Genomic DNA, 16,734 nt, shown 5'->3' with positions numbered 1-16,734 from the left:
CAGCGTCATGGAAAGTGACTCAGTTCCCATCATCCCCCCATCTTCCTCACACCCCTCCCTCTCTTCCTGTCACTCTGATTAAGGCCCTTATCATACTGACGGAAAGAACTAGAACCTGCCTATGCAGAAGTAAACACTGATGATTTGGCAGCTCTACATCAGACCCGACCAGCCCTTGGTTGGATGAACTCAAGCTGTGCTGCGCATCAGCCCTCCCCACCCCTATGGAGTTCACCTCCAGTAATGCCAACCCCAGCCTTCAAAAATCGTCAGTCAGGTTTCAAAAAAAAATTCCTGAGATTTTAAAAAATAATGAACGTTGGGTCCATTTTATTTGCCTTCTGGTTTTTTTAGCCTATCTCAGTTCCCAGCTTCAGGCTTTCTCCACAGTCACAAGGGCTAGAAACTTTCTTTATTAAACGAAACCTGAGCGTCTCATGTAATCACATGAATCTGGGAGCTGGGGCTCTAACCTAAATGTATCACGAGACTAGTGATAAAATCATGAGAGCTGGAAACACTGCTGTCTGTTGGGCTAATGGGTAAAATAGGGCAAAATACAGTGCTGTTAAAAGCAACAAGCTGCATATGTGTGATCTGTCAGATACGCCCAAGGAAACCGATGCTAATTCAGCACTGGTAGGCTCGAGAGCGTAATGCACAGAAGCCAGGAAATTCAATGTTATGGTTCTCATAGCAACCTGAATATGACATTGTGACACTCTGTACCTCAGAGTAGCACCCTGGAACTCCCCATATTCATCACTGTGATATAATTATGAGATGGTCTGTACAAAGTATGCCCCATGAGGGATCATTTTAAAAGTCTCAATCTGCTGACCATGAATATCCTGTTGGATTGTAGGGGCTACTATCGTGTGTTAGGTGATGAAATACATATGTTACTGAAATACATTGTGAGATTGGGAAAACCCACAACCAGCCTTGTAGGTACAACAATGGAGTCAATTAATGGCTCACCAACACCCTTCAATAAAATAATCCACTATCCTTGAGATGTCTTGGAGGAGTTGTGTAGGCCCTGGGGGTGGACTAACCCATCTCACAGTGAAGAAACTATAAAAGAGGGGAAGTGACATCATCACTTGGCATCACTACCCCCACAATTCAACACCTGGAAACACATCTGGAGGACAAAGACTTTGAACTGGGGGAGGGTGGTTCTGAATCGGGAAAAAGTCCCAGCCAGCATACTGAAGATCCGTGACCTGTTTGTACCATCTGTCAGGGTGAGACATTGCTTGATTGAAATCCTGCTTAGTTTGTACACCTCAGATTGCAAATTTATTTTTATTTCTTGAGTAATCAACTTTGATCCCTACACTTGCGACTTATAATCACTTAAAATTGATTTCTGTAGTTAATAAACCTGTTTTATATTTGACCTAAAACAGTGGGGTTTGGTTGAAGTGCTTGGAAAATCTCAGCTCAGTTTACAAAGGTGACTGCGTGTCCACTCACGCTGAGGAAGAGGCAAATGTAATGAACTTAAGCCATGTAGTATTGTGTGATTTGAGCAGGGGGCTGGACAAGATGACCTCCTGAGGTCTCTTCCAACCCTGATCTTCTATGATTCAGCTACTGCTTGGAAGCTGAGGCATTAAATTATGGGGTGACCCACAGATTTTGCAGCCCCCAAATGCTGCCCTTAATCTGATTGTGGCTGAGACCATGCATATCTCATGATCTGCAGAAAAAATTTCCCTCATAGTGAGCTTCAGGAAAGTTTTCGTCCAACTGAGAAGGGCTGGAAATGGACTTCCTTGAAATATTATAGCTGAGATGGGCCTTGACCCTGAAAGGGCACCAAAAAGTGAGGATTTACCAAATGCCAGCACTGGATACCAGTGTTAACAGTTTCAGAGTGGTAGCTGTGTTAGTCTGTATCAGCAAAAACAACGAAGAGTCCTTGTGGCACCTTAGAGACTAACAAATGTATTTGGGCATAAGCTTTCATGGGCTAGAACCCACTTCATCCGATGCATGGAGTGGAAAATACAGAGGCAGGTATAAATACACAGTACATGAAAAGATGGGAGTTGCCTTACCAAGTCAGGGGTCAGTGCTAATGAGCCAATTCAATTAAGGTGGAAGTGGGCTGTTCTCAACAGTTGACAAGAAGAGTTGAATACCAAGGGAGGAAAAATCACTTTTGTAGTGGCAATGAGGCCAATGTAATCGAGGTGTCCCATTTCAAACAGTTGACAAGAAGGTGTCATGCCGGGGGAGATTAGTTTTGTTAACATTGGTACCCTTGCAAAAAAATGCCAGTCACACTGCCAACCACAACTGGTCAGGACATTTGCTGTACGTCTCCACTAAAAGTCTGCACCTTAACATGCGGGGCTATTGACGCAGAGGTGAGATGGTTATCTCAAATCAACACCACCACTCCCACACACACTGCACTGCTCTACATAACAGCAAGCTGAAGGGTGCCGCCTCAATCCCTATCACTCACATACAAACCCACCAACAGCCTAAGAGGTCAGCTGACTACTGAGACAGACAGACGGAAATCACAGGCCATTCATAGCAAGTAAGTTAAATAAAGGTGCGCACACTCGCCATATCCTGTATACACATTTTAATGAGCAAAAAAAAATACACGAGCCAGTATAGTACAATACAGTCAAGACATTAAGGAAAAATTTTAATTTCTGTAGCACTCTGTCTATTCAGAGATAATTAGAGCTGGCTGGAACATTTTAGAATAAACTTTTTTCATTCAAATATGCTGTTTAGTCAAAGCCGAAACATTTCACATAGTTGTCCTGAGTCTGAAGAAATGTTTCTGAGGTCCAGGTGGACTATCCGGTCAGAGAGCGAGTGAGCGGAATTGAAAACCTGATGTTTCTGAGCAGAAGAAAGACACTTTGACACAATTCTGATTTTCAAAAATGTTTGCAAAGTTTTGTTTTCATTCCAACGCAGAACAAAACTAAATCTCAAACCCTCAAAAGTTGTCTTGAGAGGAAATTGCCATTCTCCCACCAACTCTGGCAATGACACATTCTGCTATATTCATTCCTATAGATGTGGTACTTGATGCCAATGCAATAGTGGTATTTACCATAAACATCCCAAGAATGGTTTTTATCCCATCTTCTCCAAATGCAAGCATCCAATTGGCATTGCAATGTCATGTGGCATAATACCGCTGCTTAAAGCTTTTTTAAAAAATAAAATTTTTAAACCTTCAGCTCAATTAAAAGAAAAACAAAAACAAACAATGTCTAGTCTTGAAGGGTTACATTGGCAGAAAGAGACCCAGGTGCTCCTAAAAGGATAAACAGCTCTGCACACTTCTACATTTTGTCTTAGCATTGGCAGAAACTGATGTGCACCTTCTCCTGGTGTTTCTGGAGCCTGTTGCTGGACCAGGGGAGAAAGGTGCTCCAGAGGCAATACCCAAAACAAGCCATGTATGATCATGAGCAATGGGGAGGGAGCAGAATTCAACTATAAACATGAAAGCCTTGATCTGATGGCTCAGGAACGCAGATGGATGATTTGCTCCTGCCATCATGTGCTCTGTTAAGCCCTAATGGTGTGGTCAAAAATTCCCTGCATTTACTCTAGTTGCGACACCCAGATATGTTGCTTTTATGAAAAGATTCCAACTGATGCCCAGCTGCAATTGCACCTTTTGGCAGGGTTGCTGTGTGCCCGTCTGCCATAGCTAAGCGGGTCCCAAAATGAGATAGCACGTGAAAACCTAATATTTGAAAAGGGGTCCTCTTGAACTTACCTGCGAAGCTCTGAGGTCAGGAGCCTGTCTTTCTTTTGCTGGAGTTTATGGGAGACTTATATCTACCCCAGCGCTTTCCTGTGCCTACCACCAGGCCCTATCCATCAGTAATGACACCAGTTCTTTCAGGGAAAATACCAGACCTTGAACTCGGGACTTGGCAGGTGAAGGTGAAGTTTTAAAATGTAAAGCCCTGAAGTTCAGAATTCCATGGACAAAAATGGTCCATCGCCCAGGGAGCAGGGAATGTGTGTGTGGGCACTACAGTAAATGCAGGTGCAAATCAGGCACCCGAATATACACAGGCCGGCAGTTCTGAAAATCTGAGTCTACATTTGTCAATAATTTATAAAAATTGTACTGTACATCACTGCTGTGGATTGCTGAATGATCACCCTGGAGGTGGGGGCCCTCTGTCTAGTGATGGGCCTGAGGCAGCGCAGATACCAGCAGCAGAAGTACGTACATCCTGGTCCACTGGGACCTGGACTGAAACCTACCAACCCATTTCCCAGGGCGTATTTATTCACCGTCAGAGGGCAACGAGCTGTGCGCCTCCAGCCTGGATGGGATTTGAACTGGGAACCTGGATGTGAAAGCTAATTGTAACATCTCAGTCTGGCCCAGTTCTGTTTCTGATCTCAAACACTTGGCTTCAAGGGCTTTTCAGCTCTTTACATCTCCAGTGAAAGAGGGAGGTGCTATCCTTGGCCTCATCACTCCCTTTATCAATCTGTGTTACTATGCCTACCCATGTGCAAAGGAAGACCAGCCAAAGGGTGACAGCAGAACCTAGCAAATGCCTTTCCTCTGAGTCCGAACTGAGCCTCCCTTTAACCCACACAATGAAGTCATCTAAGGGAAATGTTATACCCACTTCTCCATCACTGGTAAACCAGCAGCCACTAAGGAGGTGGCAGCACTAGGTAGGCCAGGGAAATATTGGCCATGTGGCAGACATGGAGCAGGGAGCCGGCATAGTATCAAGTCTCTGTCTGCAGCAGCCCAGATGCTGTGGTGTGGGCCACCTCTGTGCGCCAAGGCAAAGCCATCAAGGCAACCAAAACACATGACCAAAGCCAGTGACTTACAAGCACAGAGAAGGGACTATCCCCTGCTCCCCAGGACAGACACTATCATTATCAGGGAGCAAGCGAGAAGTAATTCTTCTGCTCTACTCCGCGTTGATTAGGCCTCAGCTGGAGTATTGTGTCCAGTTCTGGGCACCACATTTCAGGAAGGATGTGGACAAATTGGAGAAAGTCCAGAGAAGAGCAACAAAAATGATTAAATGTGTAGAAAACATAAGCTATGAGGGAAGATTGAAAAAATTGGGCTTGTTTAGTCTGGAGAAGAGAAGACTGAGAGGGGACATTATAACAGTTTTCAAGTATATAAAGGTTTTTACAAGAAGGAGGGAGGTTAAATTGTTCTCCTTTAACCTTTGAGGACAGGACAAGGATGCAATGGGCTTAAATTGCAGCAAAGGTGGTTTAGGTTGGACATTAGGAAAGATTTCCTGTCAGGGTGGTTAAGCACTGGAATAAATTGCCTACGGAGTTGGTGGAATCTCCATCATTGGAGATTTTTAAGAGCAGGTTAGACTAACACCTGTCAGGGATGATCTAGATAATATTAGTCCTGCCATGAGTGCAGGGGACTGGACTAGATGACCTCTCGAGGTCCCTTCCAGTCCTACAATTCTATGATTCTCCATTGGTCCAGGGGTTTCCAAGAGATGTTCAGGAGGGTTTAGATGTTTGCATTATAGTTCTTGGCTGTAGAGGGTAGACAAGGTGCTTTGCTGCTGGAGGGAACCATGCATGGAACCCCACCTTCATCTCACCAGAGACTTGCTGTGTGACACTGGTGACAGGCACAAGGGAAAGAACATCTACAAGTCTTCAGCACCAGAAACACAGAAGAGGCGAGATAGGAAAAGCGGATCCTACAGAGTCTTGGAGCAATGTACAGCTTGTGGGGGGGATGTCTACCACATAAACGAGCAGGGGCGCAACACCTCCACCCCCAACACTTCAGCATGTGGGGGCAACTGGGAACCACTGGTTTCAACAAAGTTGTTTCTTTGCTGGGACTGGGGAGGAACTCATATAAATCACTCTTGGGACACCTGCTCCCGCTTCAACCTCCTTCTGCAGAGGCTGCGCCTGGGGATACCACTGGGCTTCTAATTGGGCTTGGTCCGGAGAGTTTCATAGGTCTCCTGATTCTGAGTGCTGAGCCCCTGTAAGGAAGAAGAGGAGACAGAAGTGGTGGTGGGGATTAGGATTTTGATTCCGAATGGGACTCATGAAACAATTCAAATGAACTAAGCCTGGGGCTAGGGGAGTGAAATCTTTGGGAGAGATGGAGTTGGTGGCTGAGCTCCAAATCTGACTCCAGAAGCAGGGTGGGTTTTTTCTCCAGGTCAGACTAGAGCTGGAAAAGCCTGTCCAGGCCCCATGTCGTCCATCCCCTCCCTACCGTGCAGGAGCGTTCCCTGCTTTATGTGCCCAGAGCTCAGCCTCATCTGACATCCCTTCACTCTAGGTAGAACATCAGCAGCTGTCTCGGCCATTCCCTGCAGGTCTCACGAGATGTAAATACATGTCTGGACCGGGTGCACAGAGCAGGGGCCGGTTTGTGATACTGCCCAGAAAAACCTCCTGCTCCCTATGCAATAGCCTAGAAGAACCTAGAAAAGGGCTCCCGGCTATAAGCAAAGCAGCAGAGTCTGAGCCGATGTTTGCATTGCGGGACCCATCCCAAAATACCCAAAACACAGAGTTTTCATGCTGGTGAGAGGGACCAAATTGGCACCCCCAAGACTCGTGCCCTCTGGTCACCCACAAGGCTGCAGCAGCAGTATCTCCCCCTGGCAATGGCCCTGCCCTATAGGGGCATTATGGGGAATCTCAGTCTTTGTGCTGACCTCCAGCGAGGGGTCCAATTAGTGCCAACGGTGGTTTCGTGATGTGGATACCTGCCTAATGGGAAAGGGACTGAAAACAGTCATCAGATGGAGATGACTTTCAGGCAGACACTAGTGTTATTATATAATAACATCTATTAATTAATTCAAAATACAGCTCTGCTATGTAGCCCCCGTATCACTTGCATCTTCTTGGCACCTTGGGACCTGGTGAAAGGGACCAAGTCCTATGCAAATGATTGCACATGGCAGCAAACGAGGGAGGGGACGTTTGGGTACTTACGGTATAGATCCCTTCTTCTTTCTGTTGCACAAAGAGAAAGAGAAATAAGTCAGAAGGAACAAGAAGCAAAATAACAGAAACAGCCCGTTCCTCCCCCCACACTGTGTTGTGACACAGACTGGGCGGGGGGAGACGGGGCCTGTCCGCAAAATCACCCAGCTCCGACACTCAGCCTAAAGCTGCAACTCTTGGAAGCTTGAAAAAATAAGTTAATTTTCTTTCTTTCTCTTTCTTTCTTTCTCTGCAGCTACCTCTGCACTCTGTGGTTTGGACCGGATGCAGAAGTGGAAATTCTGAACTATCCTGGGCCTGCAGTTTTTTTCTTTCATCCCATTCCTTCCCCTTCTACCCCTTTCCACCCCCACCCCCCACAAAATTCTCTTCCTGTCTTGGTTTTTTTCACCTGTCGTTTGTTCCCCTGTCCCCCACTAGCCACACTGGATAGATGGAGTTCGCTCAGCCGCGCTCAGCCATTAATGCTTCCAGGCCCCACTCCTCTTTGAACGAGCCTCTTTGCCAGGATCTCCATGACCCCGAGGTGCTTACAACGCCATGTCGTATAGTGAGGTGCTTACAAAGCCACTGGTCGTGAAAGAGCGTATGGCCTCCCAGCTGTGCCTCCTGCCTCACAGTTCAAAATCACACTGGCATTGCAAGCTCTCATCTGCACCCCTCTGGCTGGCACCCCACAGCAGGGCAGCTCCCCTGCGTTCTCTCACTCACACTGTCTGAGCGTTGGGTGATTCGCTCCCAGCCCAGGAGGTCTGCACTATTTTTCCTCTGTTCTCCCGTGGCCTCAGAGCTGCTCCCCACTTAGTACCAATATGCATCACAGTCCTGTGCCCTTTGCCCTCTTCCTCTGGACCATTACGGTATTAAATAGCACTGATCCCTGCCTCCTCCCCCAGCCCATTGCTTCTAATCATGTGCCTGTTTTAACTCCTTTAGCCAGTTTTCAGGCCATGTGACAGTGCCACCTCCATGCCAGTTTACCTGGCCTTTTCAAGGAAGATTTTGACAAGAGGATGTGTCAAAATCTGCACTGAAATCCACCCTCTGCTGCATTCTCTTGACCCAGGAAATTCAAATGTGCATGCAAAAGGAAATCAGCTTTGTCTGGCATGAAGTGTTTGCTATAAACCTCCACGCTGCCCATTCCAGCAGGCCTCTCCATTTCCTTTGGCGTGGGGTGCACATGGTACTAGGTGGTTTATTCTCACACAGCTAATAGGGTGGCTACTGCTGTGCGTGCCCTATTCCAGTGCCTGCGCTATCTTCTTAGCGCAAACAGCCAGCAGCAGCAGCTTCCCCAATCAGGCTGGGGCTCATTTTGCAGCTAGGGGCACCCAAGCCTCAGGATGTTTGGAATCACTTGGTGGCTTCTCCAAAAGCTTAGATTCTTCTCCGGGGGGATCGGAGTCCCAAATCTCTGGCCGGATTTCTCAGGAAACTTCCCAGGCTTCCAAAGAGAGGGAGACACCCTGAGCACAACCTGCCTCCGGACACGTCGGGGTGGCTGGTTCAAACCAGGGGCACGACCACATTAACTGAAGGTTTACAAACCACTTCCAGCCTGAGAAGGGGGAATGCCTAGGCAGGTGGGCACCAGGCACCGTGAGCCACATTCACCAGCCCAAGGGGATGGAAATGAGGGTTTGCAAAATGCTCATGGGTTTCTACTCCAGGCTCTATTTCACCTTGCTCAGGTGAGAGGAGGAGAGAAATATCCTACCTGGCCCATGCACCAGGCAGCATGGGACACTCTACAGCAACTCCTCCAGGGCTTTGCCCCCTCCAGCTTTGCTCTTGTCTTTTTATATGTGTGTGTGCTTTTAATGCTGGCGAAAGGTGCCCCCCGAGGGGGGAGGCATAAACCCACTGAGGACAAATAGCCCCACCCCACTCAGACGAGGGAGGGGCTAAAGATTGCAGAAGCCAAATGGGACGACAAATGAAAAAAACAGGAATGGGCATGAAGGGAACAGGCTAAACCTCAGCAGGACTTGAACAGAGCCAGGACTCTCCCCTGGGACATGGCACTGACCTCAGAGGACTTTGCAAAGGTTGGCCAGTGCCACTATTCACACTCAGAGACAGGGAAACTGACTTGCTTACATAGAATATCAGGGTTCGAGAGGATCTCAGGAGACCATCCAGTCCAACCCAAAGCAAGACCAATCCCCAGACAGACTTTTGCCCCAGATCCCTAAATGGCCCCCTCAAGAATTGAACTCATAACCCTGGGTTTAGCAGGCTAATGCTCAAACCACTGAGCTATCCCTGCCTGGTGCAAACTGTGAATTAGTGGCAGAGCTGGAACTAGGATCTGGGTCCCTTGAGTGCTTCCCACTGCTCCACGCGGCCTCCCTGCACTGCAGCATAAGGCCCCAAACATCAGCACAGAACAAACTCATCCTCGATGTGCCCGTACAAAATACACCCCCCCCAGTAAAGCCCTTGGCCCCACTCCTCCCAGTGGACCCGCAGAGGAGAGCTGTGCTGTGCAGCACAACCAAAGTGGCACCACAGATCTGGGCTCTGTTGGACTGAGGGTCAATGAGACACCGACGAAAGTAACAGCTATGCCCACAAGGCCCTGGCAAAGGGGTAACCGACAGGAAGCAGAAAGGACGTACGCTATAGGCTGCGCTGGGGGCGGCTTTTGATGCTTTTCGAACCTGGAGCTGAAAAAGGAAATGAAAAGCATGAATTAAAGAACAAATAGCCCCTGAAACATTTTGGGGGGCAGATTCTCAGCTGAGGGGAGGGGGTGGGAAAGACTTCTAATATCCAGCATTATAGAGCAGCCCTGGGGCTGCACTAAACTGTAGCAGCTAAGTCTGGACCACATGCAATTATATCCCTTTGCACTGGGACTGGTACAGTCCCTGTCACTGCCGTAGCACAGTGTCTCCCAAGCCTGGCGATGTTTTCCCTCACACAGCCCTGGGAGGCAGAGCAGGGCTGTCCCCCCGAGCGTACAGGGGTTCTGAGACTTGCCTCAGGGCACACTGGGTATGTCCACACTGCAGTAGGGAGCGTGCGTCCCAGCTCAGACCGCCAGACACTCACTAGCTCCACCCCAGCTAGTGTAGCCCCGGCAGCTAGGGCTCGCCACCCTAGTACGTACCCGGCGGCTCCCGGTGGGTTTGTACAAAGGCAGGCACAGGCCTGAGCTGCTGCTGTGCTACCCCTGGCTACATGGCTGTTTCCATGCCTGTCGACCCGCACTCCTGGCCCCGGCGTAGATGCACTTATGGCAGAGCCTGGAATTGGCTCCTGGTCTCCCACCAAGATCTTGAACTATTGGGCCACCCTTCTTTCTGGAAGGGAGGGGTGCTTCTCCCCTGTGCCAGCTGAGTATTGCTGGAGTGTCTCATACGCCACTCACCCCCCATGTCTGCCCCTCCCACCTCTTCTCCGCCCCCTGTGCAAGTAGCTGACGGGAGGGAGGAGTAGGAGTCAGCTGTGCCAGCTGGGAGCTCCTCTGCAATAACCCAGCAGAGATGCCAAGGGGAGCAGAGCAGTGCTGAGAGCTGGCCTTTCTCATCTCTTTTTACTATGATTTCATTTTTTCCAAAAGGTAAATTTGCTGCTCCAAAAAACAAGAGCCCAACTGGTGCTGGCTGGTGCGAGATGGGCTGGGCCAGCTTTCCCCACAGCTCTGCCAGTGCACCTCGGTCTGGATCTGCCACTCCCCCAGCAGCACCACTCTGCTGAGGCTCCCCAAGCTTTGCCCGGTAGAGGCCCTTGTCCCCTGAACAATTACGAACCGCTGAGGAGATGGAGCCTCCCAATCTCATGGTGTTTCTGAAGTGGAAGGGCAGGCACAGTAACCCTCTGCTCCCCATCGGGGGTCACCTAAAGAGTGGTGAGAACGGCCAGGCCCCTGGAGACTCACCTTCAGGCGGCAATAGAGCACTGTGAGGATGATGCCGTAGGCGAACAAGACGGCATCCAGAACATAGCACAACTCAGGTTCGGCCAGCGCCTCTGCAGGGAGGAGAGGTGTCATTAGCGTTCTGGTGACGGGGAGAGGGAATGCAGCTTCCTGCTGCTGTGCGGGGTGTTGCACCACCATCGTCCCGCCAAGCCCAGCAGGAACGGGCATTCCAGGGCATAGAATGAGTCACCGCAATCCTGGCCTTTGCTGGAGAGTAGAGCAACCGCCCAACTCCAGGATTTGCAGGCTGGAGCATCGGTGTAGGACTAGGCTCTTGCACCTCCCACATCAGGACGAGAAGGCAGCATTCTTTCAAGGCAGGAAACCTGGGACCTCTGCTGAGGCTTCCTGCTGGGTCAGGGACTGAGGCATCACATGGAAGCAGGATTTTTCTGTACCCCAGCCCCACCAGAAATGCAGACCCTCGAAATGGGAAAGGCCTCTCCTAGCACCTAGCTGCTTCTGCCTCCCACCCCGGCCACCAGAGCCCGCTCCTCATTTGGCTAGCCCAGTTTTGAATGTCCCAAGTGATGGGACTTCCTCCACTTTCCTGGAGAGGCTCTTCTCCCTTGGCTGATACACCCTTCACTCAGCGTCGAATTTCCTCATGCTCCCCCCTCAGTCACCCTTCAGAGCTCCTCCCCTCCTCAAACACCTGCAGATAAGTATCTGTCCCGCCCTCCCAGCCACAACCGGAGGCATCCCTGAGCGAAGGGAGACATTGTCAGCTCCTTCACTCGCCCTCCAGCCCCTGAATAACTGTCACTTTTCTCTGAATTCTCTCCAGTTTGGCTGCATCTTCCTTGCACTGAGGTCCCCGCACCACATTCTACGTGTGATCACACCAGAACTAGATAGATAGATAGATAGATAGATAGATAGATAGATAGATAGATGTGGATGGAGATAGATCCATAGACTAAGGCCTGGTCTACACTACACGTTTATACCGAATTTAGCAGCATTAAACCGATTTAACCCTGCACCAGTCCACACAATAAGGCCCTTTATATTGATATATAGGGTCAGTTTCTGTACTCCTCACCGACGAGAGGAGTAGTGCTGAAATCGGTATTGCCATGTCGGATTAGGGTTAGTGTGGCCGCAAATTGACGGTATTGGCCTCCAGGCGGTATCCCACAGTGCACCACAGTGACCGCTATGGAAAGCAATCTGAACTCAGATGCACTGGCCAAGTAGACAGGAAAAGCCCTGCAAACTTTTGAATTTCATTTCCTGTTTGCCCATCGTGGAGCTCCGATCAGCACAGGTGGCGATGCAGTCCCAAATCCAAAAAGAGCTCCAGCATGGACCGTACGGGAGATACTGGATCTGATCGCTGTATGGGGAGACAGATCTGTTCTATCAGAGCTCCATTACAGAAGACTAAATGACAATGCATTTGAAAAAACCTCCAGGCTATGATAAACAGAGGCCACAGCAGGGACTCAGCCCAGTACTGCATGACAAGCTTAACGGAAAGCCAAAGACTCAAATGGACGCTCATGGAGAGAGGGAGGGAGGACTGAGAACTCCAGCTATCCCACAATCCCCGCAGTCTCCAAAAAATATTTGCATTCTTGGCTGAGCTCCCAATGCCTGTAGGGTCAAAAACATTGTCCTGGGTGGTTCAGGGTATATCTCGTCAATTTACCTCCCCCTCCCCCCCCGTGAAAGAAAAGGGAAAAAAATTGTTTCTTGCCATTTTTCAATGTCACCGTATGTCTACTGCATGCTGCTGGTAGACGCAGTGCTGTGGCACTGAACAGCAGCATCCTCTCCCCTCCCTGATGGCAGACAGTACAAAATGGTGGAAAACCATCATCCCATGAGTGCTCCTGGTTGGCCTTGGTGAGGTTGGCTGGAGATGCCTGGGTAAAAATGGGAATGACTTCCTGTCATTCCTGACAGATGGTACAAAATGCTGGGCAACTGTCCTCATCATAGCAGCTGGAGCCTGAGCTCCATCAGCCCCCCTCTACCTTTCGTGTCTAAAGAAAAGATTCTGTACTCCCTGGATTATCATAGCAGCTGGAGGCTGCCACCTCCTCATTTTATCTCGCTGAAAAGTCAGTGTTTCTTATTCCTGCATTCTTTATTACTTCATCACACAAATGGGGGGACACTGCCATGGTAGCCCAGGAGGGGTGTGGGAGTAGGGAAGCAACGGGTGGGGTTGTTGCAGGGGCACCCCTTGAGTGGCATGCAGCTCACCATTTCTGCAGGATCTCTGGGGCTCTGACCCAGAGTGGCTGTGCTCTCTGGCTCTGTAGTAGACTTGCCCCATATTCTAGGCAGGACTGACTCTATTTTTAGACAAAACATAAAGAAGGGAATGACCCGGGGAGTCATTCCTATTTTTGTCTTTGCACCCCCAGCCAACCTCAGCGAGGCCAGCCAGGAGCATCCATGACAGCAGCAGATAGTACAAAATGATTGATAACTATCATTGCCAATTTCCAATTGCAAACAGTACAAAACTATTGATAACTGTCATCTCATCACTAATTTACAATGACAGTGCAATAGGGATGGTAACCATCTCTGCTACATTGCAAAGGCAAATGAATGCTGCTGTGTAGCACTGCAGTACCGCCTCTGTCAGCAGCATCCAGTACACATATGGTGACAGTGACAAAAGGCAAAACAGGCTCCATGGTTGCCATGCTATGGCGTCTGCCAGGGCAATCCAAGGAAAAAGGGCGTGAAATGATTGTTTGCCATTGCTTTCACGGAGGAAGGATTGAGTGATGACATTTACCCAGAATCACCCGCAACACTGTTTTTGCACCATCATGCATTGGGATTTCAACCCAGAATTCCAATGGGAGGGGGAGACTGTGGGAACTATGGGATAGCTATGGAATAGCTACCCACAGTGCAACACTCCGGAAATCGACGCTAGCCTCGGTACATGGACGCACACCACCGAATTAATGTGCTTAGTTTGGCCGCGTGAACTCCACTTTATACAATCTGTTTTACAAAACTGGTTTATGTAAAATCGGAATAATCCTGTAGTGTAAACATACCCACAGACAGACAGATAGCCCTGGTTGTGATGCAATGCCTTTGCTGATGCAGCTCAGTATACCCCTGTGCACATCTTTGCAACCCACACCCGTCACCCCTGGTTCTCACTACCAGGCTGCCCTGAGCCTCTCACTTAAACCAGGCTGGACAACGTGGCCCATGGGGAACTATCCCACACTGACCCCTTGAGGAAGGACTGGACGATCTAATGGGCCTCTGTGGATTCACACCCATTAGACCAAACAACTGGTGCAGACTAAATCATATCCCTGCGGCCAAAGGAGAGACTCAAGTTTGTTGCTAACTAATGAAATTCCCCATTGGCCAGTAACAGACCTGGCACCCATTCCGGACCATGTTAGGCCCTACCAATACCAGGGCTGAAGTCCTGGCCCCACTGAAGTCAGTGAGAGTTTGGCCATTAACTTCAGTGGAGCCAGGATTGCACCTCAGATGTTCATGGCTTAACCAACCAGAGTGACTCAAAGCTCTTTGTGGGTCTATCGTGTTGTTGGGAGGAACCTGGCGGCTCTGGCTTTGTTACTAGACATGACTAAAGAGCTTGACTCCAGACTAACAAGTTTGGAGTTATTTTAAAGTGACCCTGGGAAGGGCAGCAGTCTCCAAATCTGGCCCTACACGTCCTCTAAAAATACATGTTTACTTGCACAGTATCCTCCTAGCAGAGTCAAAGAGTTTCACTGGGTTTGAATAGAAATGGGATGAAGTTTTAGCCAGCAGGGACATTCTAGTTATACTAGCTAAAATAAGGACAATCAGATCTCATGCTTCAGGGCATTGTGCCTCACTGGTCAGGAAGGAAGCGGGCTTTCTCTTTCCTCAAAGATCAGGTTCTGTCCTCTGCTGGAGGCAGAATCCTGGGTTGGATGGACAGGTGCTTTGATGCACTGTTTCCATCCCTCTGTTCCTAACAGCAATGATATTATTACCCTCTGCCCGCCTAGTGACAAATCCTCTAGTGATGTGAAATCTCCAGTTGTCTCACCCTCTGCCCAGGACACTGGATCTCCTGTGCTCTGGATGTGATTTGCACCTGACACAAGGAAGCTGGAAGGTCTGGGAACTTCAGACCTTCCCATTAATGACACAAGGAGCTTGGAATTTTGTCCTGTTTCCTTTCATAGATGGGACATGAGGCCAGGGCACAGTGGAGAACGCAGCGTGCTGGAAGCTGGCCGAGCTCAGGGCAATAACAACCAATTTGAATGCATTGGCCCCTCAGGCCTTAAGGCCTCTGGGAGCCTTTAGAGAAGATACTCTACAAATAAACCACAGAGGAAGGGCTCATGAGACCTAGTTAGGGCCCTTCGTTTTCGGTTTTTATTTTGTTTAATTTTTCCCAGGAATTTATCAGTGTTTATTACCACAACAACAAAAACAGCTGAAAATCAGTGCAAAAAGCTATTAATATTTCTGGGTAAATATCAGGGTTTATTTTGGCAGATGGAAGGGCAAGGGGGAAAAGCATTCTGTAGATTAACTCTTTGATTAGTGGAATTCAGTCTGGTTTGCTGCAGAACTAAAATAGAATTCAAAACACGATGCGAACAGCTTGAAACGTGTCCGTGGTGGGTGTGAGATGCATCGGTATGTTCAGTTGCACACGCACTTCAGAGCACTACTTTATGCACTACAGGATGCAGCACGGCCTAGTGGTTAAAGAGTGACTGGGAATCAGGAAACGGAATCCCCCACCTCTAGCCGTTGCTCAGAGATCTAAGAGCTGAATTCACTATCAGCCCTTTGCATGTGCCTAGCAAACATATCAGTGAAACCTCCCACCAGGCAAGTCAGACTCATTATGCTTGTGCTGAAGCTCGGAGGGGGAAGTGACATCCCCAGGGTCATTAGCCAGCCAGCGGAGAGCAGACCAGTAGCCTGACTCCCAGTTCACTGATGAGATCCTGGGGGCAGTTGGCTGCTATTTTGCATGTTGGGGTGGGCAGGGACTCAGGGCACAATGTTGGCCATGCAGGGCTCCCTGGTGAAATCAGCCTGGCCTTCCCAGAGAAATAGAGTCAGAAAAGAGAGGGAGTGGGGGAGGTCAGAGCTTACTGGGGTATGGGAGGCACCATATGGCCAGGGCAGAGAGACTCCCTAGCCTCCATCACTGTGTTCCAGGAGCACCTCGTATCTGGACACAACCCCCCAAATCCCAATGGCTCTGGCAGTGTCAGGGAGGGGGGCCACGCTGTACCTTCCTGCACTGCCTGCCCCTTGGATCACAGGTTCCTTTCAAGTCTTGGAAGCCCTAATGGGGCTGGAGTCCAGTCACTCCGGGCCCGTCCACTCCCCAGCACGCTCGTCCTTCCAGCCGGAGCCCAGCTCTGGGGAGGGGGCGTTGTGGGGGAAGGGCCTAATATGGCAGCAGTGAAGCCCCACCCAGGGCACAGCAGCACCCAGCGGTTCAGACAAGTGTTGTGTGAGGTGCCCGACACAGACACAGGCACCCCGGCCCTGCCACTGTGAAACCAGCTGCAGGGAAAGGAAGGGTCCTGCTGCCTTGGTCTCGCGAGGGGCTCTGATACTGAGATGAGTAGCCCCTCACCCCTGGGCCCCCTACTCCCCTCCAGTCCCCTGAAACCACCCAGGAGAGTCCTCTCACAGCTCAAAGCCAGAAATGGAAACCAAGTCCATGGCAGAAACTTATCTCAAGCACTTTAGCCAATCGGCTAGAGCATCATGAAACCACAAGCAGCAGCGGTGGCCAGGGTGTTGTCTGTGCGATCACACTTGAGGCACTGAGCGGT

The 16,734-nt window shown here is 49.5% G+C and overlaps 1 protein-coding gene across 1 annotated transcript in view; it reads right to left on the bottom strand.

Annotated features, from left to right (window-relative positions):
- Positions 1 to 2,593: 2,593 nt before the first annotated feature.
- The window catches only part of FCER1G (Fc epsilon receptor Ig), a 32,008-nt gene continuing 17,867 nt past the window's right edge, over positions 2,594 to 16,734 (bottom strand). Inside the window, exons 2-5 of the mRNA XM_050930008.1 lie at positions 10,889 to 10,980; positions 9,624 to 9,671; positions 6,988 to 7,008; positions 2,594 to 6,017 (exon numbers count right to left, since the gene is read on the bottom strand). Coding sequence (XP_050785965.1) covers positions 5,961 to 6,017; positions 6,988 to 7,008; positions 9,624 to 9,671; positions 10,889 to 10,980 — 218 coding nt within the window. The 3' untranslated portion in view covers positions 2,594 to 5,960. The remainder of the gene's footprint in view (positions 6,018 to 6,987; positions 7,009 to 9,623; positions 9,672 to 10,888; positions 10,981 to 16,734) is intronic.

This window comes from Gopherus flavomarginatus, chromosome 20 (genome assembly GCF_025201925.1).
Source record: "Gopherus flavomarginatus isolate rGopFla2 chromosome 20, rGopFla2.mat.asm, whole genome shotgun sequence".
In the NCBI taxonomy this organism is placed as follows: Eukaryota; Metazoa; Chordata; order Testudines; family Testudinidae; genus Gopherus; species Gopherus flavomarginatus.
The sequence above is the reverse complement of the archived record's forward strand: the minus strand, read 5'-3'. Positions and strand labels throughout refer to the sequence as shown.